Source organism: Phaenicophaeus curvirostris, chromosome 1, assembly GCF_032191515.1.
Source record: "Phaenicophaeus curvirostris isolate KB17595 chromosome 1, BPBGC_Pcur_1.0, whole genome shotgun sequence".
In the NCBI taxonomy this organism is placed as follows: domain Eukaryota; kingdom Metazoa; phylum Chordata; class Aves; order Cuculiformes; family Cuculidae; genus Phaenicophaeus; species Phaenicophaeus curvirostris.
The window spans coordinates 198,552,719-198,575,772 of NC_091392.1; the positions used below are offsets into that span (position 1 = coordinate 198,552,719).

Genomic DNA, 23,054 nt, shown 5'->3' on the forward strand with positions numbered 1-23,054 from the left:
CTTAAATGGCATAAGCTAGACCTGCTGTTGGACATCTCCTTAGCTGGGCCTGGCTCAATAGCTATTAAGACCATTTTTCCCCTGGGGAAGGAAAATAAAACAGGTGCTCTGGAAGCCAACTTCCCAAATTTCTCTGACACCACAGCATGCATGAACCCAGAAAATCCCTGCTGCAGTTTACACCAGCCAGCTCCTCTCTGCTAGTGGAGGAAAAGCTGAGATATATTACAGTCCTTAGAAAAGGAAACATCAGTAGCTCCTGGGATGGAGCAGTGTACAGAAGAACGTGCATTGTCAAGAGGTGGTTCAGTTTAAGGATGACTCCCTGAAAGATAAACAACTTTGTGGATACTTTCACTGAGCACTCAGTAGATGTTTTTCCTTTAGAAGACAGGGGTAGAGCTGAGTCCAAGTGTCAGCAAGAAGCCCAGCATTCATGTTAACCAACTATTAAAACCAATCCCCTCATTTTGTAAGACCTCACTCCTTTTAGACTCCTCTACATCTGCTGTCCCCTTATTTATTTTTTTTTTCTGACAAGACCTGGAACAAATTATCTCCTGGAGTAAACCAGTGCGTTTCAGCTGATATCAGTAGTGCTGCACCAGTTTGCACCAGTGGCAAATCTGGCCCCAGCCGTAGGAGAATCAGGAAGCTGAGGTTACAGAAAAGGTTATTTGCACTACAGGAATGAATGACAGTGCAGTTTCATTTTCCTATGTGAATACATTTCTCGCATCCCTCACTTTTGGTCTTTCTCAAACACTGCATCCCAAGCACAGTATGCTGTGAGGAAAGATTAAAGATGTTGCACATCTCATTAATCTGGAGTGTCCCTGAACACGTAGCTACTACAGTTCTGTGGGGAGGAGATAAATTTCTGTACTGAACCAGCAATGTCAGAAACCAACTAACAGTGAAGAGGAAAAAAGAAGGCAGGATAAAAGTAACTCTTTTGAGCAGATCATTAGCTTTAAAGCAACAATTCTTCAACTCTCAGGATAAGTCCTCTGCTGCTGTAAATTATCACAGCTCCATCAAGAACAATTTCTTAGACCAACTGATTTCTCCTGCTGTATTTGTATCACAAGGTTAGTCCACTTCTTGTTGCAGCAGCGGTAAACTTCTCGAGACATTGCCAAGTAACTGGAAAATCAGCTCCAAATATAAATCCTGTCAAATGTAACGCCATAAAGCAAGGGGGCAGTGGGTTCACTGACAAACCATGGCTGGATCCTATGGCGGCAGACTTTATCTAGATCATAGTGAAGTCAACAGGAGTCTCTGTCACCTCCCATGTCGGCAAGATTAGTCCCTAGCTCCTCAGCTAGAGGTCCCAGCTCAACCACAGAGTATTGCAAGCCAGCCTCACATCAGAAACTGTGATGGTATCTAGGAAGCCTTTACCTTTGGAAGTAAACTGGTGATGCTGTTGGCTGAAGTTCCTAGTAGGAGTCTCACACTGACAGAGGTTTTCCAGGATTCACTTCCTGACTAAAATCACCACAGGACTGCAAGCACTAGAAATTTATCACTGAATGCTGCAGAGCCAAGATTTCTCTATGTGTTCCCTGATCAAATTGTATAGAAAGTAATTTTGTTTTCCCCTGTTCTTTTAGAAATCAGAGCTTTGCTAGATCATAATTTATGATGAACACTTATAACACCTTTCCCTGAGGAGTGTATGTTAAAATAGTATTCCTAGGTGCCTCTTTCATAGCACTGAACAGCCAGGTAGGAAGTTCTGATTTAAAAACAAAAACCAGAAATTACCCCCACAACAGTACTTTCCTATTGAAAATGGTTGTTTTCAAATATCCAGAGATGCTGAAAGCAAAAAGAGTCCAAAACAAAACGCTGCCATTTTCCACCTCCTCAAACACATTTCGGGAAGAGGCATGTGCCTCTATCTCAACTAAATACAATGGGTGAACATGGCATGGCAGCCAGGGTTGTAAGGAAAAGTCACATACACTTCAACAAATAAAACTATGTAACTGTGTTTTAATATTTCAGAATAACAGTGAGAACCTATACCTGCTTCCTGTACACCCAGAGGGAGTGTGGTGAGAAGGCAGCAGCTAATCAGGGATTTGGAGAGGGTCTTGTCTCCCAGATGGGCCCTGTGGCCCCAGTTATTCCTTCTCTAATGTGGGCGTAATGGGACTGGCTGCTTCAGTAAATTGCTTTGAGATCTGCCCGTAGAAAGTGATTTGTAGAAAGCATGCATCGCTATTAATTCCACCTCCAGGGAATACTGGCACTACTCAGAATATGGGAAGCTCAGTATGCAGATAGTTTTTTTCTGGGCCTGGGCCTTGATTTATTTTTTTCCCTGTTCACTCTATATATTTACTTTTTGCACTTCATTCAGGATAGATAATGAAAATAGTATAGTCTGCTTCCACTTTTGTTTCTGGATCGTATCAAAGACTTTAATGGACTCGGACTCAGCAGAACTCTAAATGCTCTTTTCTGTACAGATACAGACAATTAAATGGCCCTGTTGGCTTCCAGAAGGATTACTTGAGATCTCATTATTTGCACTGGTCTGAATTCAGTCTTTTGAAGAGAGTGGATATATTCTGCCAAAAAAAAAAGAAAAGAAAAAAAACAATATGGAAAACAGCAAAGGATTTTTTTTGCATGTCCTGTATTTAATGCAATGAGCCTTAGCAAAGTGTACTGCACTCCTCCTTGTTAAAGCAGTCCTGTCTTTTTCCTTTTTTTTTTTTTTTTCATCCTTGCCTTGGAATTGCTACAGCAGGATAAAGTTCTGCATGGCTCACTCACTCACACAGTTGTAATAAGTCAGAGCAGGTTGGCTCCCTGCCCGACAAAATACAAACTCCCCTGAAGTCTCCAGCTTTTCCATGGCAACACCACAGTCATCAACACAGCAAACAATCACCTTCTACGTCTCCCCTCTTAGCATAGGGAAGGATAGCATTGCACCCAGCCCATGAACCTGTGCTAATTATCAGGTATGAAAGGAGACAGTGACAGAGATCGCGTTACCCTCTGCATGGAGCTTTAGGTGAGATCAAAAGGAAGAAAAGGCACTGAAACACTCAACGCTTCTCAGTGTACTTTTGCTTAAATGAAGAGAGCGGTGCTGCATGTACAAACCATGAAGTGCCAAAAAGTGTAAGCCTAACAAGACTGACCAGGGGAGCAAACAGCATTACAAAGTAAGAATCAAACACTGAGTGAGTCCTTTAGCCCAAGAGAATCACATGTTGCTCCAGAGTGTCTAATGGCCTGATCCTCACCATAGTTATCGACGTGCACTTCAGCCAGTGCCTGGCTTTCAAGGGACAACAGCAGACCGATGGTTCTGCAACCATAGGATTGTTCCCCAGCTCTGTGCTCTAAGTAGCACTGCTCATGATCTGCGTGGGGCTGGAGCAGTTACAGCAGTGGATCCTGATCTGCCACTGCTTTGCACTGCTGTCCTTCACACCTGCTTTACTCGGCACTGGTGAGACCGCTCCTCAAATCCTGTGTTCAGTTCTGGGCCCCTCACCACAAGAAGGATGTTGAGGCTCTGGAACGAGTCCAGAGAAGACCAACAAAGCTGGTGAGGGGGCTGGAGGGCAGGTCTTACGAGGAGCGGCTGAGAGAGCTGGGGTTGTTTAGCCTGGAGAAGAGGAGGCTGAGGGGAGACCTCATTGCTCTCTACAACTACCTGAAAGGAGGTTGTGGAGAGGAGGGTGCTGGCCTCTTCTCCCAAATGACAGGGGACAGGACAAGAGGGAATGGCCTCAAGCTCCGCCAGGGGAGGTTCAGGCTGGACATTAGGAAAAAATTCTTCGCAGAAAGGGTCATTGGGTGCTGGAACAGGCTGCCCAGGGAGGAGGTTGAGTCACCTTCCCTGGAGGTGTTTAAGGCACGGGTGGACGAGGTGCTAAGGGGCATGGTTTAGTGTTTGATAGGAATGGTTGGACTCGATGATCCGGTGGGTCTCTTCCAACCTGGTTATTCTATGATTCTATGATTCTATGAAATTAGGGGCAGCACTAGGACTGTACACCACCACCCTCATCTGGTAGCATTTTACTCTCACTTTGCATAGGTATGTAAAACCTCACAAGCTGCAAGGTAATAGAAAATGAGGCCCAGAAGGCCCCAAAATATCTTCTTTAAAGTAAGAGCTAGTGGTTTTCAAGCTGTGGTCTGCACACCCACAAGGGTCTAAGGACTACTTCTGAAGGGTCTGTGGAATCTTTGCAAGAAAAGCAAATCAATTGCCACAGGCTTAAATTAGTTGCAAATGAACCTTCATATGCACTGGAGAACTTTTAGAGGATCTGCAATTTGTAAAAGATTGACAGGTATGTCCACAGGTTTTATATTCCCCTGTAGACGTGTCAAGAACCTGCTCTGTGCAAGGAAAGCTACCCCGCTTTCGGATAATTTGAGGGTATATGCAACAGAGTGGGTAAGAGTATGGACAGACCACTGCCATTAAGACTCACCAATGGGAACTCATGAGAAGATGCCGTTTTCCTGGCATAAGCAATATTATTGGTTAACGATTTTTCTTACTTAGTTTTAAGGCCCTTGGTAATGTAAAAAAAGCTTTGTAGGCTGGAAGTGCCACAGGCTGACTAGCTTCTTGTGGACAAAGTAGAATTTTTAAGGTAAATTGCTCCCGAAACAGCCATTTCTAATTCAAATCCTGGTGCAAAAGAATGTCCTTCAGGCTTTACAAAATTATTTAGCTAGTTTTATAACATGTGAAAAAAATTTTTCTCTGGAAAAAAGTTCAAAAAGGAAATAATACATCAAGTATTCAGCTTTAAACAGAGGCTTTCAGAATGCCTGGCCTCAGAGTACACCTGCCATAAGGTATGAAACTTTGTCACTGAACCAGTGACTTAAGAGTGTCTGTCTCAATGGCAAAAACACTGTTAGTCTTCCTTCACTGACACACATGGGACTGAGGCAGCAGGGGCCACAGTCTGTCATACAGAGAGTCTGCAGGCTGCTTTGGTCCAGTACAACCTGTGGGAGAATTTACTTATCCTTTCGGATGAATGGTGCAAAATGTAAGGAACCATGAGAAGGGTTTTGGTGCACTTGAGTTATACAGGTTTCAGGCCAAGTTAGCGTAGAACTGCTCTAAATCATGCCCTCAGTCAGATTAACCTGTTCAAACCTCCATTAGAGATATTTTGGTGTGGATAGTAAATAGCTTAAGCAAGAGGGTGAGCTTTCTGCACAACAGACATACATTTGGCTCAGGTAGGATTTGCAGCAACTAACACAAAGCTGGAAATCCTAACTTACATTGAATTTAAATCTCATTAACATCAACAGTACCTGCATGATTCCCACAGTTTGATGAGGCTCTACTAATATGTTGAGTACCATTTTAAGATTGCTTCACTCTGGCCACTGGGTTACAACTGCACATGTTTGATGCCATTTTAGAATGCTTCACCCCAGCTGCTGGGTTACATCTGCACATTACAGGTGCCAAAATATAACCCGCTGGTCAGTTTGTGTTATGCATTTGTTTCTGTGGCTCATCCACAGAGGAAATGAGTCTCTCAGCTACTACCCTAAAAAAGCTGGTTCTTCAGCCCACACTATGATAGCTCATAAATTTAATTCTAGAGATCCCTGACCTCTAGAATTTGATGGTGGTGAAAACAGTGGTTAGCACACAAGTCTCTGTGTGTTAACATGAATAAGGACACAAAAAAAGAGGTTACCCTATGATTATGTAGTGATGATCTTAACAAAGCCAGTTAATCCAAGCGAGTTCTGCTATGAAAATTATTTTTAATTTGATTTTTCCTCAGCTTAAGAACGTAACATTTAACATCAGGCTTGGGCCTAGTCCTTTTTCTTCAGTGGCAACATGACTACTGCCTTCTCTGTGAACAGGGTCACTAGCACAATCCTGGTGCCTGGAGCTGAGCGACAACACACAGCTCCCTCCTGGGACTCCAAAGACAGTGTGATGCTATGCCACAGCAGTCTCAAAACTTACAAAAGCTAAAGACCCAGAAAAGCAACCTGGAGCTTTGTATTATTCGGCCCCAGGTGGGTTCCCGCTGTTAGGCTGGGGAGCCTGAGGACAGACGTGACATTCTCCCTATCACTTCCTAACATGCCACTGCTAACAGCTGCAGATGTGCATCAGGATGCAAGTCCCAAGGGGATGCCTCAGCTGGAGGAGATCAGATTGGATTCCAGTGAGACCACAAGAGCAAAGATCAAATGGCTTGTTAACCAAAGACGAATTTTCAGCCTTTCAGTACAGTTTCTCTTCTTTCTCTCACTGATGTTGATCAGAAGGAAATCATGAGTTTGGGTATAAAACTGAAGAGTCCTGCCCTAGCCAAAGGTCTACACGTTCATTTTCTGCTTTGTGTGCAGCCACTCAAGCACCTTTCCACATGCAACGGAGTTCCCTGTCAGTAAATGACACCTGGTGAACATCAAGCGCTCATTCTTTTCACAGAGTGATGAAGGAAAAACTCTCAATCATCTTCCTACTGTTCCTGTGTAAGCCAAGGAATCACATAGCCCACACTGGAGAAACAAACATGAAGTCCTTCATACCACCATCCTACTTTATGATGCAACACTGCTGATTTCAAATGAACGGCACCCCTTGTCATTAGCCACAACAGCCCCAGCTACCACTTGCTCTGGTTTGCATGTCCGCACCAGAACTGTGCTATTATTGGTGGCTCACAGCCTTTACACACCAGTGGGCAGCATCACACCAGTAAGTCACAATTGTTATTAAGTAAGAACCAAACACTCCTGCTTAATTTTGTGTTCACTTTTTCAGGACTGTTTTGAGGAAGACCTTCTACCTGCTGTGAGCAGGGAAGGCACTGACTAAGCAGCCCATGTTGGCTGCTGCATAAAGACTTGGCACTGCTGCATCCCTAACTTGTCTAAGAAGCAGAAAGCTTTGCACATTTGTTCATGTAGGGCCGCTCTTTATTTCTGACACTGTATCCTAGGAGTAGTCCTCTGTTTGAAAGAGCCGGAGGACCTCATACGCACCCCTGGGTGCTGAGCTGTCCTGCTTGGTTTGGGAATTACTTGCTATGCAAAGTGAATGTCTTTCTCAATGTTTAATCACTTGAAGATCTGCTAGAGTGCAACTAGACAGTCCTTTACCTCAGTAAGCGTGCTATGTAAGAGAATTTGCTGGAAGTGCTTCTGTGATAAAAAAGCAGACAAATAAACAGAAAGAAGAGGCAGTAGGGAGGAAGGTTGATTAACTGGAACATTGTAACCATGGGCTACTGAGGAGTGCCACAAGGAAAACTAACTGGGAATAAAGTCAGTAGTTGTAGTTCATTCCCATCAGGCGAGCCAAATTAAATCCAAGGGTGCAGAAACTGCAAGACCTAAAATGATCTCATTAACAATGCTCCTGAGTGAATGATCAGAGGTCTTATTGACATCTATGGCCTTGTATTTCAATTTTGCTGGAGACAAAAGCAAAAGACAGAGGAAACCCTTGAACAACTCATTTCTGGGCTCTGGGTTCTCACAGTCTCCCACACCTAACAGGCTCTGCAACCAGGTCCTTGCCACCACAAGTTCAGTGGGATGGAGAAGGACAAGAAGGTCTCCTGCTTCCAATGCTCAGTGATGTGCTTGTACAGCTCTTTTAACCTTAGTTAAACTGTATGTTTCATTTTTGCCTCTGCCTCATGCTTTTACTGGGTCCCCAGTGTCCTTATGGTCATTTTTTTTCATAACAAAGGAATAAATGCAGTAAAGATACTGATACATTAGATTAGATAAGAGAAGGTTAAGAGAGACTGACCAGCACAGTTGCTCGTGTAGGACTTAAAGGTGACTTGCCATAGGCAGCTTTGCTTTGCTTCCACATGCATTGCTCCTGTAATCAGGAGGAATGTTATCCTTTCAGACTATTTCAGAAGCAGCTAAGACCTGGAAGGTAGCTACTTGCTCCTGTGAGAGGCAGTGGCTCTGGACTCCCCTTCAAAACATTTGCAGTAAGTTGGTACCAACAGGAGCTTCAAAGTAAGCATATGGAGAGGTTTGTGAGGCAGGAAAAGGTGATTGCTAACGAGGGATTAAGTGTTGAGAGAGAAAGCCTCATCTGAGAAGACAAAGCATATAAAGGAAGCACACAAGTTTTAGGCATGTGACTGCTTTGTAATAGGGCTCATAAAACAGAAGATCTGGTCACTTGGCACCTGTTGCACTGCTGTTATGGAGTTGGTCGAAGTGGATCAGCGGTCTTTTTTCCTTGAAAAATGGGGAAAAAAAGAACTTGGCAGGAACATGTTCTTTTTTTTCCTCCTTGAAAGAATGGTTATCCTGCTCTGTTCCAATTCACTTTCCTATTCCCAGGGTAATTTTCAAGCTTCCTTTGCTTTTGTGCCATAGGATTATAGAGAGATACACACTCAGGCACTGACAGCAAAAATTCACTCTTCTCCTTTGCCCTCCAGCAATGCTTGTGCACTGAGCTCCTAGCACTGGCCTCTAATACCACACTAAGATCGATGGTTACCACATGTGCTGGGAAGTCCAGGCATCCCAGCGTGGACCAAGCATCTGTGAGAAACAAGGAGTCTGATAGACAGAGTTTCAGCATTAACACTGGATTTCCTGGCTGGGACTGGCCTGTGTGTGGTATGCCTACAGTCCTTTCCATGTAAAGTCCTTTCTAATTATCACCTTCATTTTTGTAATATATTTACAGTAATATATTTAAAGAATGAAAAGCCAAACCAAAAGGAAAGCAGAATCAGTGATAGATCAGTAGAAAGCAATGATAAAATAATAATTCAGCGCTCTCTGAGGGAACAATACTTACATCATCAGTAAGAAAAGAGACTGGAGTTTCTTACTGGCACAATTCAGGATTTTTCCTAGACCACACATACTAGCAAGGAAGGAAATGGGCCTTTTACATTTGTTCTCTAGTAATTCTAACTTTTAAAGAAACAGCAAGGCCTGTCTTTATACAGGCATTTAAAAATAGTATTTTCACTGTAAAGCAATCCAAAATGTCATGTTAGCACTACAAGCATAAGTTGAGAAAGTAAATGGGTAACTACTACTTCTTAGGTACATGCAAAGAACACTTTGACCTCTGGCACTGCTGGATGACTCATTGACTGTGCACTGATGTCACATGTTTGGCCTTTTTATGCGAGCTAGGCCCCCAGTCTATATTCTTGACTCAAGCAAAATCTCCTAGGGATAAATTTTCCAAAGCACTCCAGAGATTTTAGGCTGAGATCCAATAATCCAATTAGGTGTCCAGTTCCCACTGTCTTCTGTTCAATACAGGGAAGATTAGATGCCTACATGCTATAGGTCAGAAAAACTTGGACTCCTAGCTGTTCCCAGACTGATCATTGGGATGCAGGAGAGGAATCCAAGGGTCCAAGCATCCGACTCACCGTCAAGAACAGTCATAGGAATATTGCTTTGTAAGAACATTTCCCTTCTAAGACTTAATTGCTTTTCATTTAATTGTAATTTCTCTAAATAATCTGTCCATGACCATGCAGCACAATTAAATTACAGAACATTACAGTGGTATGTAGGCAGCAGCTCTACCAAAATGTATTTAGAGTTCAGAGACACTCAGGTTCTGGACCATGAATTGAAATGTAAGAGATGACCAGAAGAGCCTCTACAATTTCTGCCTTGCCCACACCACCCTGCCCTATTTAAGTTGTTAAAAATACCAGGTAGTAGACATACTTCTATTGTTAAAAGTTCGGGATACCCATAATTATTTGCTGAATTAGGCCAAGAAAGCAGCGCTCAAACAGAAAAGCATTTAACCATGTTTAGCTTCACACATATTCTTTAAGTATTTTTCTGAACTGGAGCCTGAGCACTCACAACAGCTTGCCTGGTTTGTGAGAACCCATGGTGTGCAGCGAGAGGTGAGACCCTACAAGTGCACTGGAAACTCACAGAAGTTTTTGTTCTAAGTTTCTTGTGACAACGAAGCAGGACCTTTGAGCTTGTCCTTTATAAAACCGATGAGGGGAGAATACACTCATGATAATCAGATTTCCAGTTGAAGCAAAGAAAGAGAGCTAGAGCTGCAGTATGAGGGAAGATGAGAACATGTGGAAACCATGTGTTCAGCACCACTCTGTTATGCTGGCCCCTTGGCCCTTTCTTCCAGGCTAGAAAAACAACATTATGAAGCAGTGTCAGAAGCATGAAAGGAGAGAAGGGAGGGCAATAGCCCAGGTGAGAGAGGGGTGAATATGGAGGAGGAGGAATGGCTAATAGCTGTGGGCAGTGGAGGAGGGGGATGGCAGAGAAGGACGTTACAAGGGGAAAGGGATGAGTGTGACTTTTGTGACCAAAAGAGGTGTCATGAAGCTGTGGTGAAGAGTCCTTCTGACCTGTGTCGAAGAGGCTGTGCTTTGATGACAGCGTGGGAGACACAAGCACAGACAGCACATCCTGGGAGAGAGCTCCAAGAACCACATAATGGACCGTTTCAGTAAATCGCCCTTTTGACACACCACTCATCCAAATACAGTTACCCTTCATGTGCTTGACAGAATGAACACACATCCAGTATGCTAGAGAGGGGGTTATCGACCTCCCTAGCCACCCTGGCTCTATCAGGGCCTCTGAGATGTATTGTGTGTGCTACAAATGTATGTCAAAGGCCTTACATATGGTGGGTATATATAGAAAGTTTGTACTGTTTACTCAAGGGACTGGGTTAACTTCTGCAGAGCTATTCTGGTCCACCTGTAAATACATGGACTAAAGGGCCTTATGAAGTGCAGTTACTGTGTATTGACAAGTGCTACATTTTAAAACCTGAGTATCTTGTGTTATGAATGCTGGGGTTTGGTTTTGTTTTTAAGTACTGAAAATTACAGGATTTAGTTAGGCAACTACTGGAAAACGATTTTTAGTATTTTATTTTTCAATTCAAAGCTGGTTTTTCCCCCAGCCACCCTTGTGCTGAAGAAGCGTGTTTTAAACGTGCAGTTAAACTGCGGCTGGGAACTACCCCTGACCTAATGTCATTACTTAGATGAATAGTGGGGTCTGTGTGATGACCGACCAAAGCAACGACAGGGGAGAGGACTGCGCTGCTCCCAGCTCTGCGCACACAGCCGCCTCACAGATTTCAACCCAGGCGTGTCCACAGCTTCGTTAGCTGCCAACTGGGAAACCAATGGCATTCGAAAGAGCTCAGACGCAGAGGATGGTCATGTGTCGTCTGAGGACTGCACACTGCACCTGGGGCTGTCACCATCACAGGCACAGAGAGCAGACTGAGACTTCAGGCTGCCTCAGGGCACCCCTGGAAGGACAGTCTAGACGTACCCGAAGGGGTGGCTTAGAATAACTTAGCCTGGAATCCTCAATTATCTCTGTTCTGTAAACTCATGACTTTGATGGAAAGGAAGAAGATTTTGTGGTAGAAGGAAAAAAAAAAAAAAAGCTAGGAGGTATGGGGGATGGGGCCAGTGTGTGTTTGCAGCTGCTGGCCATCAAATTTCAATTAAATTCATTCCAATTCAATTCAATTTCAACTGAGTTCCAACTCATAAGAACGAGGGTTTTTGATGACATATTGACATAGCCTGCACTACAGTGGTCCAAGCGACAGTGCTATAATTATAAGGATTATTTTTAATACTGCACTTGGAAATGAAGCTCTGAAACACTCTGACTCTCTCTCTCTTGAAAAGCTGGCCAAAATCTGTCCTACCACTACCACTATGGTAATATGCAAGGTTGATAGGAAAAAAAGAAACGTCGGAACTCAAATCATTATGAAAGTGGATCATGTGGCTGGCAGCTCAGGTCTGCTGGGAGTTGAGCACTGAGGAGGAAAAATGAGTGTGAAAGGAAGGGCAATTGGATTTGCAGGAAAAATGGAAAGTAGTTTTTACAAGTAGAGAATAAATTGACTTAAGGAAATAAGTCAACTATTAATTAATATGCTACTTATTTTTGAATTTGGTTTCTTTTTGTAGTGTGTTATGGGCTCTAGCCAGGCTGAGGCCTGTTTGTTAAACAAAGACCAAACCCTGCAAATACTTCTAGACTTGCTTAATTCTACATATCTTGATGTCAGTGCCATTACCCATGTGTGCACAATTAAACACAGGCATAACTGTTTCCAGGAACTGGGCCACGGAGGTAAGCAATCCTACATAGAAGACCAAATGTATCTAGCTTGGGAGGATGTCATACCAAAAGCTTTTTAGAGAAGCAGAGAGAATCCATTTCTCTGGGAAACAAAATAATTGACTATAAACTAGCATAATATAAGGGGAAGGGGAAGGGGAAGGGGAAGGGGAAGGGGAAGGGGAAGGGGAAGGCAAGGAACTGGAGTGTCTGGAGATGGTTTCTAAAGCAACAGAACCCTAAATAAATGGTCTGATTTTCCAAAGCGAAAAACATAAACTGAACAGCCCATGCAGCTTTTTCGCCAACTGTCACTGGGGTGGCATTTCTGAAATCTGGTGGAATGACTCATCCCAAAACAACAACTGTTGCCAGAAAGGTCTTTCCTCCAGGTCTAGTTACTTGAATGAGAAAGCTGTAAAAACAAAATAAACAGAAATCAGAGGCAACTCCATGTCTTGGGGTTCAAATCTGAAGCTTTCTGTTGAGCCCTTCTCCAAGATGCCTCACCCAACAGGAATCCAGGTGATCCTCTGGGCCAAGGAAGGGACTGGCTTTGCTGGAGCAACCCCCTTGTCCATTAAAACAAGTTCCTCTTTCTGTACCCAGTCACCACCTCTCACAATACACATGTGCAGGACGCAGCCTCCTGAGCCAATTTTTCTCTCCATATTATAGATTTCACATGGTGGCAAACATTACCAGGAGAAGTATTACCCTGCTGACAGGCAGCACAGGCCTCAAACTTGAGATCGACACCCTTCAATTCAATGGGAGCGGACCTGGTCCAGTGAGTACATTGTCGTGCAGTAATTAAACACAGCCCTGTCAGCACAGATAAGCATCCTCCTTTGGCTAGTACAAAATACAACAATTTCAAAGACGCTTTCTGAAGCAGTGTTGTTTTGCTGAATAATTTATGTCCCTGAGTTCCTCTGAAAATGAGCAGCATACACTTCAGCACTGCAACAGCTATTCAGTGGAGACAGCGCACATTGTGTTCAGTAAGCTCATTGCTTAAACACTGTTGCCATGACTATAAGAAAGTGATTATACTATTGTTTACAAGAAACTCAATAAGTCATTACCACAGTAGCCAGAGTTTTGCCTGAAGTCAGGATTTTGGGGAAGAAAGAAACCATCACAGGTATAATTAGCTTTATGATTAAGATAATTCCACTGAAAGATTTTGAAAACTGAATACATCGTACGGTGAGGAATAAAAATAAGAAAGTATCACAAGTGTCTCAGGACTGGTTTTCTGACCGTTTCATTGGTAGATTCCATGGAGAAGAAAAGCCCTGCTAACTAAGTAACTGTTGACTGTTGTAAGTCACTTTCAAGGAAGAAATCATTTATAGGGCAAGCACCAATGTAGTTCAGCTGTAACTCTGTAAAGACAAACCACTTTGTACACAATATAAGGGGAAAAAGACTGACTTATGGAAAAAATATCTGACTTAGAAGAAACATTTTGTACAATGAAATACTGCTTTTCAGTGTCCTGGAATGAAATTGATATGTAGAGCACTTAGTTCTGAATCCTTTAGTGCATATGTCCACCATGTGACCTCTTTATCTCAATAGTGTGCTGATGATCAACACTTTCCAAAACTAAGAAGTAACTCTGAAGCTGTTGGAAAATCATCCTCACATTTCCTATGGACAGCAACAGGCCACAGAACACAAAGCAAAGAGATGATTAATAGAGTGCTGGACTAGGAGTCAGGAAATCTGGGCTCTGTTCCCAGCTCTGCCACTGACCTGCTGTTTGACCGTGGGCAAGATACTTGACCTTTCTGTGCTTCTGTTCCTCCTTCCATTCTTTGTCTATCTTGTCTCTTGAGGCCCTAAGGTATGCAGGGAAGGGCATGGTTCTCACTGGGTGTTTGTGTAACACCTACTCTAGGGAGGAGCCTGCAGAGCTCTGCAGTAAAGCCAGGGTACCACAGGGATGACTACTGCACAACAGCCTGTTTTGTTTCAAAACAGGATAGCCCTGATGAACCTTCTTGGGGTTTCATCTGCTAGGATCTTACCAGGTCCTTCAGTTAGCTCCAGCCTCAGGCAACAGGTTTGCAAGATCTGCTTTTTCACTGCGTCAGAAATGCTTTCATGACGATTTCTAATTGGTACTAATTTACCTGCACCTTGATTCAGCTGGGTTTCCAAGCACATCAGAATGATAACTGAATGACACCAATAAAAACAGTTAGAGGAGCCATTCCTAAACTAAAGGAATTTCTTCAGGGAAATGACAACACCTGTCTGTAAAACCACGAGCGTGATGTATTTTCAAATTAAAACCAAAATAAATTATAATTTTTTCATTAAATGTGTTAGAATTTTGTATAAGTCATGCAATTAAATATTTCAGAGTCTTCCCTCCATCCCAAGTCACAGACACAAATCTTCCTTCATTACTACAGTACAGTCATCCTACCAGATGGGAAGCAACACATGCAGGACAAGGTGGCTCCCACCTGCTCGTGCTGGGGTGCAGCTGCAGCCTTGACTGAGAGCAGATGACTTGTGCATATGCTCTCAGTTCCAGTCCCATTTTGCTCCCAGTTTGCTGAAGCACCAAGTACATGAAGTGCTTGGACACTACCGACTTAATTGGGAGACTAATTTGAGTACAAACTGATGCAGAATCAAAAGCAAGTAAAGAAAGAAAATATGAAGCATACATTTATTATTAGGAATGAAAAGCTGGGAAATGCTTTTCCCTCCCAAAAAGAAGGGGCACTGACACATCGTGCACTTCTACTGCGAACCCTGGCAATGCAGTGCCATAAAAACCCAGCTCTGGGATTCGTTTGACTATGTAAGAAACTCATTTGGGTTTGTATTTCCAGTACTCATACCTGTGGGTCAAAGGCCGAAAAGTGATTGAGTGATTTGAGTGCACTTCAAAGGCTCAAAACACGGAAGTCAAATAAGAAGAATCCGTCAACTTATAAACATCACCTGCAGCTCTGCCAAACCAAATGTTCAAATACCCTGTCTTAGACTCCATCAATAATAAATTTTGCTTCTAGGCCATAAAACTCACCATCAGATCTCAATGCATTTTACAAAGGTAATAAATAGTATTTTTCGTATAGGAAACTGAGGTCCACAGAAGTGACACAACAGGAGTAATCTGTTGAATAAATCCCGGAGTCAGAGTAGGAACACTGAGGTTTTAGTTTACAGTGCACTCACCTAAGAACTATTGCTTGAGATATGCAGGTATTCCGTGTTGGTGTTTGCACTTCAGTACAATTATGGATTGATTGCCTCCATCTAATAATACGTTGGAAGAACTTGACAAGGTACAACAAATTCACAGGCTGGCTCTAAGTGCCTATAGGAAGCATTTAATGCGAAATATAGGGCATAAATAGTCTATGTTTTCATGTAAAAAAACCCCAAACCCAAATAACAGAAAAAAAATCTGCCTTTTAATACTGTTAAGTTAAAAAAGTGATGTGAATCTCTCTTAGCACCAACTCCTTCTTTTCTGCAGCCAAGACCACTGCCTCTTTCACTGCTCAAAGCGGTTCCAAACTGCAGCAGCATGATACAGGTAAGATCCTTTTCAGGTTTACAGCCACTGATTCAGATTTGTGGAAAGCACAACCCTGTCATGAATCTCATCAACTTCCTCCTGCTGCTGCTGGGAGTACCATCATTGGGAAGTCATACAGGGGAACACTGACATGTGGACACTAGAGAGGAGTCAAGGCACAAAGACATCATTCCTCTTCCTTTTTTTCATTTCTTTTCACAACAGCTAGGTGGCTAAAACTCTCCTATGTATCACATAGCTGATCGTGTGGCCTCTAAAGTGTTGCAGAGTGGTTTCTTTAATCACCTTCCTGAACTCCATGGAAGCGATGATGTCAGGTTATCATGTACATCTGGACCCTCAGCAGAGACTACGGTCCTATGTGCTAGGGAGTGAGACAGTGCCACCAGAAGAGCTCAAGCACAGAAGGGAAATAGTGGCACAACAGGAGCATGCACAAGGTCACAGGGAAGCTTGCTGGCAGAACTGGTACCTCTAGGCCAGTGCTTTGTCAGCTGAAGGAGCTTGCCAGCTTCAAGATCCTCCAACATCACATAGTAGGTGCAATATGAATGGATCAATGGAGCTTATTGCCCTTCCCAAAGTTATCAACGGGACCACGATGGACCCCTTCTTTTCCAGTAATTAGACACAGGTGAAGTTTCACTTTCATAAGCCAACAGATTTGATACAAAAGGCAGAATACAATTGACCTTTGAAGATAACATTCTGGTAGAAAAGATCGTTGACAGCAGTTAGGAAGAGGAAGAGAGGCACGTTATTATCTTTCTTAACCTGCCAACTGACTAACCTAGTTGCTGGGGGTTTTTTGGTCACTGCAAAGTAACCAAACCCTGCATATGCTTTCTGCAGGCAGTGTTATTTGTGAAGGGAGAAGTAATAATAGTGAGAGAAGTCAAAGTTTCAGCAAAGCAGCTTCTCTGAACTCAGATGTGCCTTTCTAAGGTTCAGGTTTCCCCACAGAGCAGCTAACATTTTTTGCTGTAGTCAAACATCTCAGTGCAGAAGAAACAGAAGCTGTATATTACTCTCCTTTGTTGTGATGCTACACACAAGGGACCCAAATTTGAGTACTGCAGGGGATGTGGAGCTTTATCAAAGGACATACCATAATAATCTGGGAAGTTAAGAGGCCCATGGGTTGGCCTCTGAGAGCATTTTAAGTCTAGGCAGACAAACAGTTCCACTGCTCCCTACAGAAACTTTGGTGGTGGAAACAGTCTCTTAAACAGTTTTAGAATGGAGGAGACTTTCATTAAATGACTTTTCATAAAGCTTAAAAAGCTTCAAAGGAGGCAAGTGATTTGATTGGAGAGCTAGGAGTGAAAAGGCTCCTACGCTACCATACTTTTAACAAATTTACTCGCTGAACTTTTAATTAAATATAGCTTTTATGCCACGTCCAGGGGATCTTCTTGGTTTTGCTTAGGAAAATGTTCTCACAGCCAAGGGGAACAAAGATTTTAAATGGCACCCATGTCCATCCTAGCCAAATGGCTCCCATCAGGTCAGAGGGCTCATGACAGCAGATCAACGTTTTCTACTCACAAAGGCAATGTGACTTATTCATTTTACTTGACTCAGCTACATAAATCGTCTTTAACAGAACTCAGCTTCGCTCCTGCAGAAGCACAAAAACCAGACAGTGGTCCTTCACCTCACAAACAGAACATTTAATTGTTAAATTTTGTTAGTCAAAAGATCCCACCCTAGCTTTGCAGCATGGTTTGTGCTTGTGCTTTAATCCACCTGTGCTCACCACACTGCAACATCACTTCACCCCACAGATGCACACTTCAGAGCCCTTCCAAAAGTTATTTATGTCCAGCACCAGAAAAGGCAGGGTACCCTGGGAGCCAGCTAACAAACAAAGCAGAGCTTGGGAGATGGGGAAGTGTAAGCTTGGACCAATGACGCCAGAGCACAATCATTTCTTTTAAAATTCTTGAAGATCTTTAATGCTAGCACAGGAGAGACCAAACCTCAGGATGCACAGTGTGGATCATAAGAAGAAAGTTATTGGGGGTAAAAAAGTCAAGGCTTCCATGATCATCTGCATAAACTAGCTGCCTGAATTGAGGTTTTACGAGTCAAACTTGTCTCTTGGTACCAGTCAGGCAACACTGTCTTCTACTGACGTCCTCAGGGAACCAAAACAAACCCATTGACTCTTCCAGATCTGTACTGGGTGATGAGAATTTAGGGGAGCAGGTGGAATTAACACATTACCCTTTTCCTTGGCCACATCATCTTTACGTGACTATTTTCCCTTTTCTTTTTCACTGCCTTGCAGACTACATCTGGGGAGCAGGCCACTTTCACAGTCACTCTTCTAATACTTTAAATTAATATTTGCAATGATAAATTCAGCACAACTTCAAGATGGTGAAAGTAGATGAAAGTAGAACAAGTCATTTGTGACTGATGACAAATACCGCTTAACATACTCAGAGCCAATAGTGTGATGGCTGCAATGAAAGAACCTGACCAGAATAATGCAATAATGCACATGATACAGTTCCTAGTTTGCACAGTGCAAACCGAACGGTGCTCAGCCTATGTTGGAAGAACAAAGGAATGAATCAGCTGCCAGAGATTTGAAACTGCAATGCAAGAACTTTGGTATTACCAGTTCAATGCCTAAGCCACCGAGGAATGCCCTCCAGAACTAACTGTTTACATATAATATAAATAATATAAACAGTTAAGTGCTGGAGGGCATATACACGCATATAGATGTACGTATAAAAGAAAGACAGAATATTTTATCTGTTCCACTCTGCACCATGAAAAGTAACACCACCATATAAATAAACAAATGTCAGCTCTTGGGAAACGCAGGGAGGCAGAAAGTACAAAAGCTTTTCTAGCCATGTCCTGAAGAATAAAGTTCTCCTTGACATGCACCCACTTCCATTGGTCCAGCTAAAAAATCTGCTTTCCAGTTAGACAATACTGCTGCCAATGCAAAATCAAAGCAACACTGCCAAATGAAGTCCAAGCCAACCCCACTAAAAAAAATATCTCTTCTGCCAGTTTTAAACTGTCCACTGGGAAAAGATAATTATCAAATAATAGTATCAACAATGTCAGATAATCACTTCAAGCTCTTTGATAAGTTCAAGTGAACGTTGTTTCAAATGTTATCGAGTGTCAAATATTTACTCTTGAGTCCAACTGTGTAAATGACCCATCCTATGCCACTAAACATGGCAGGCGCACTTGTAACAAGAGCAGTGGGACCTGCAAAGCAAAGGAAACAATCCAGCTATTTTCAGGAGAGGAAGCATGGGGACAATCTTGGTTTGGCAGAACAAAGGGCATCCTGATAGCCAGAACTCCCCAAAGAGAGTTATGACTGCCTCAGCACTTATCTATGTGGAGCTATTTTAACTAGTAGAGCTACAGCAAGGCAGGTGGAGCTTTACAGTCTCCTTGTGGAGTCAGAGATGTGTCCAATCTCTCACGCTCAGTGTGAGACTCACAGAAAAGCTACTGTCTCGTGTGTCCTTCTGCCAGAGCTGTACCTGCTCAAGCTCAAAGTTGTGCCTTGTTCCAGGACCCTGTGCACCTCAGATCTTCCGCATTCTCCAGGCATAAAGTCTCTAAGTAGAGGAATAACCATCGGTGCAAATAAAGCTTCCATTTTTTCCTCTAGGGAAACACCCCATAGAGAATGAATTCTGCTGCCTTAGAGATGGGTCTCTTTCCCAATCCATTTCTAATGAGCAGGACAACAGGCTCAGGCTGCCTTATAAATTCCTCTTTCAAGTAACCTTGGAATAACTGCTGGAGCAAATTTGTCCTCCAGCTATGGCCAGAGTGAAAGCATGACCCCGTTATTTCCTGGCCCATCCCTACCCTCTGAATTTTCAAGAACAGGAGCACAATTTTGTGCTCTCTGGTGTATGACCCTCAGCCACTGGAATTCATCCCACTCAGACACTGTGTGGTTTGCTGTTCCTTTTTAATATTTGCAACAATGTTCTAAGGAGCTCTTGGTAAGGGGAGCATGTGCCTCTGTGACACAGAGATGTGACTCTGAACCAATGCCTTTCTCTAATTCTTAATTAGGCAGTCCTACCAGAGCAGCAAATGAGAAATGTCTGTGTCAAGCACAGAGTGGGAGGATCAGCGATGTGCAGTGATACCATTACAATACTGCTTCATGAGCCAGCATTTCTTCAAATGTCAAAACATGGTTCAGGGCCCCAAACATCATGCTCAGTGAAGTCACATACCTTGTCAGCAGGATTACCAAACACTAGCATGCAAAAATAAGGGGGACTTTTCCCTTGTAAGAGACATTTGTGCAGAGGTATCTGGAAGGTAACACAACACGTAATGTGGAGCGAGGGTCGTGCAAGGCATTCTCCAGCAAAAAGAATTAACAATCATTAGTGGTATTTCAGAATTAACAATCATTAGTGGTATTTCAGAAACAAGGACAACCTCTCTGCATTTAAAAGATGAAAATCTTTCAGTATTTTCTTTGCAGTTGTTTCATTTAGCACTTTCAAACAGCTGCCTCCAGCTATTTCATAATACTAGTAACAGCTAGTAAAAAAAACCCTGAAAACAAACCGAAAACTATAAAAGGCCTGTTCCCTGATTTCAGAAAGTGGATTTTTCTAGGACGCACATTATTAGACAAAAGCTTTTGTTTCCCCCGTAAGACAAGTGCAAAGCATTTCATTAATACACACTGGAAAAATAAGATAATGGCTTTTTTGATTGTGACAAGGAATGCGGGGAGATTTAATCTGAACACTGAGTCAGGTTGAAGTGGCTTAACTGCCCTCAGACACAATGTTATCGCATTAACGCTTACATCCCCACCCTCACGAACGATGCTGGGCAACGCAGCCCCAAACGTCGATCCACGCACCGCAGTAAACTCCCGTGTAAAAAGGGAGAAACAGTCACGAAGGTTTTGTTTTAGCGTACGTCAGGCACTAGGAGAGGTAGGTTTGAACGCTGGAGTGGAGGGAGCGATCTGTTTTCAGCTGTTCGAATAGCAGCCACTGGCCTATCAGGATGCAGTCACTCCTCTTAATACTTCACACGTGTGCCGAGAATTAAGAGTTGGAAGGCAGCACAGCGCAGCATACACTTAAAAAGCACGACACACGGACTGCTCATAATAAAGTAACAGGAGACAAGGCTTTGCCTCTTCGACATGTTCAGAGCAATTTCCAGTTGAAAAAAGGTCAGCATATAATTTACAAAGTGGCAGTGCCTGGAAAACTCTTGTAACTCTGTTCTGCAAAACACAGGCAGTGATAATAAAAACCCGACCCTTTCTGGTAAAGGTGATGCGCTGAAATGCATGCACGGGCTCTCCTTCCTCTGCACTGCCCATTGTTCATCGGCCAAGTTCAAGGGACACAGCCACTCGAGTGAAAATAGCCGCCTGAAGCCCTGATGAATGGGATAAAATGGGGCAGGGGAGCAATTGTGGAGGTGGGTGATACTTTGGTGCTACTTTCAGGCATGTATCTCCAGAATTTCAGCTCAGGAGTGTGCTACTAGCCTTTGCTGCCAGGGCTCCTCCTCAGGGGGGCCACTGTCACCACCTTAGTGGGGCGATAGCAAAGGCAGGTGATGCACTTCTAGGGGTGTGAATTGATTTAAAAAAACAACAAGTGGTCCCCAGATCCCTTTGAGGGAGGACATGTCCCTCAGCTCCCCTGCTCTGGCCCTGAAGAGGAGAATCAGGGGGGACCTTATAGCACTTTACTGCTTCCTCACAAGGGAAGGAGGAAGAGTGGATGCTGATCTCATTCTCTCCGATGACCAAAAGTAGGACCCAAGGAAATGGCAGGAAGATGTGCCAGGGGAGATTTAAGTTGGATATCAGGAAAAGGTTCTTCACTCAGAGGGTGGTGGAGCACTGGAACAGGCTCCCCAGGGAAGCAGTCACGGCACCAAGCCTAACAATATTCAAGAAGCATTTGGACAATGCCCTCAGACATATGGTGTAAATCTGGGGGTCGTCCCAAGCAGGGACAGGAGTTGTAAAGTTGTGGATGCCCCTTCCCTGAAAGTGATCAAGGACAGGCTGGATGATCTAGTAGGAGGCCCATGGCAGAGGGGTTGGAACGGGATGGTTTTTAAGATCCCTTCCAATCTAAACGATTCTGTGATTCTATAATCCTGGTGGGTCTGTTCCAACTCAGAACATTCTGTGATTCTGTGGATGAAGCTCTGAGCGACCCGACCTAGCAGGTGTCCCTGCCCACGGCAGGGAGGTTGGAAGTGCATGATCTTTAAGGTCCCTTCCAATTCAAACCACTCTGTGATCCTTGTGGATCCCTTCCAACTCAAACCACTCTACAATTCTGTGACCCTTGTGGGTCCATTCCAACTCAGGACATTCTGTGATTCTGTGGATGAAGCCCTGAGCGATCTGATCTAGCAGGAGGTGTCCCTGCGTGTGGCACAGGGGCTGGAACTGGATGCTCTTTAAGGTCCCTTCCAATTTAAACCATCCTGTGATATTGTGGGTCCGTTCCAACTCAGGACATTCTGCGGTTCCGTGGATGAAGCTCTGAGCGACCTGCTCTAGCAGGTCCCTGCCCACGGCAGGGGGGTTGGAACTGGATGCTCTTTAAGGTCCCTTTCCAATGATTCTACGATCCCTGAGGGTCCCTTCCAGCCCAGGTCATTCCGCGTGCGATCCCGATTCCTCGACACCACCGCAGGGCCCACTGACCCCTGGGCCCAGTGACCCCAGCGCCCATCGCGGGGGTCACGCGCCCGGTGCCCGCAGCGCGCCCCCCCCGCCATTCCCCTCCCCGCGCCGCCGGCCGCGGCGCCTCCCCGGCGGCAGGGGGCGCTGTGACTCACCGCCAGGAGCGCCGAGGCGCGCTGCTCCCCCGCCGGCTGCTCCCCGTTGATGCCGCCGTTGCTGAGGAGGTGCTGGTGGTAGTCCGGGGGCGCGGCGGGGGCGGCCGCTTTCGGGTGCTTGTTGGCTTTGCGGGCCCCCTGCCCTTGCTGGACGAGGTGGAGGAGCTGCAGGGTGCTCTCCCGCTCGCGGTCGGAGCTCTCGGCGCGGCCGCGCTCGTAGCGGCCCTCGCAGCTGAGGTGGTGCTGGCGGCAGACGGCGATGCGGGCCCGCAGCCGCTCCACGATCGCGCTGTGCACGCGGGGCGCCGCCGGCCCGCCCCCCCCCAGCAGCCCGGCCCCCAGCCCCGCGGCCTGGGGGGGAGCCGTGTCGCCCATGGCTGCCCGGCGGTGCTGGCCCCGCGGTGCTCACTGCCGCATGGAGAGGGGAAAGGCGGAGGGGACGGGGCGGGGGGGGGGGTGGGGGGGAAGGAGAGGCGGGGGCAGC

At 44.5% G+C, this 23,054-nt stretch overlaps 1 protein-coding gene across 1 annotated transcript in view; it reads right to left on the reverse strand.

The window, feature by feature from the left end:
• MAML2 (mastermind like transcriptional coactivator 2) overlaps window positions 1-23,018 on the reverse strand; it is a 220,574-nt gene extending 197,556 nt beyond the window's left edge. The window contains exon 1 of the mRNA XM_069883392.1: window positions 22,571-23,018. Within this exon, the coding sequence (XP_069739493.1) occupies window positions 22,571-22,945 (375 nt within the window). The 5' untranslated portion in view covers window positions 22,946-23,018. The remainder of the gene's footprint in view (window positions 1-22,570) is intronic.
• Between the last annotated feature and the right edge of the window lie 36 nt (window positions 23,019-23,054).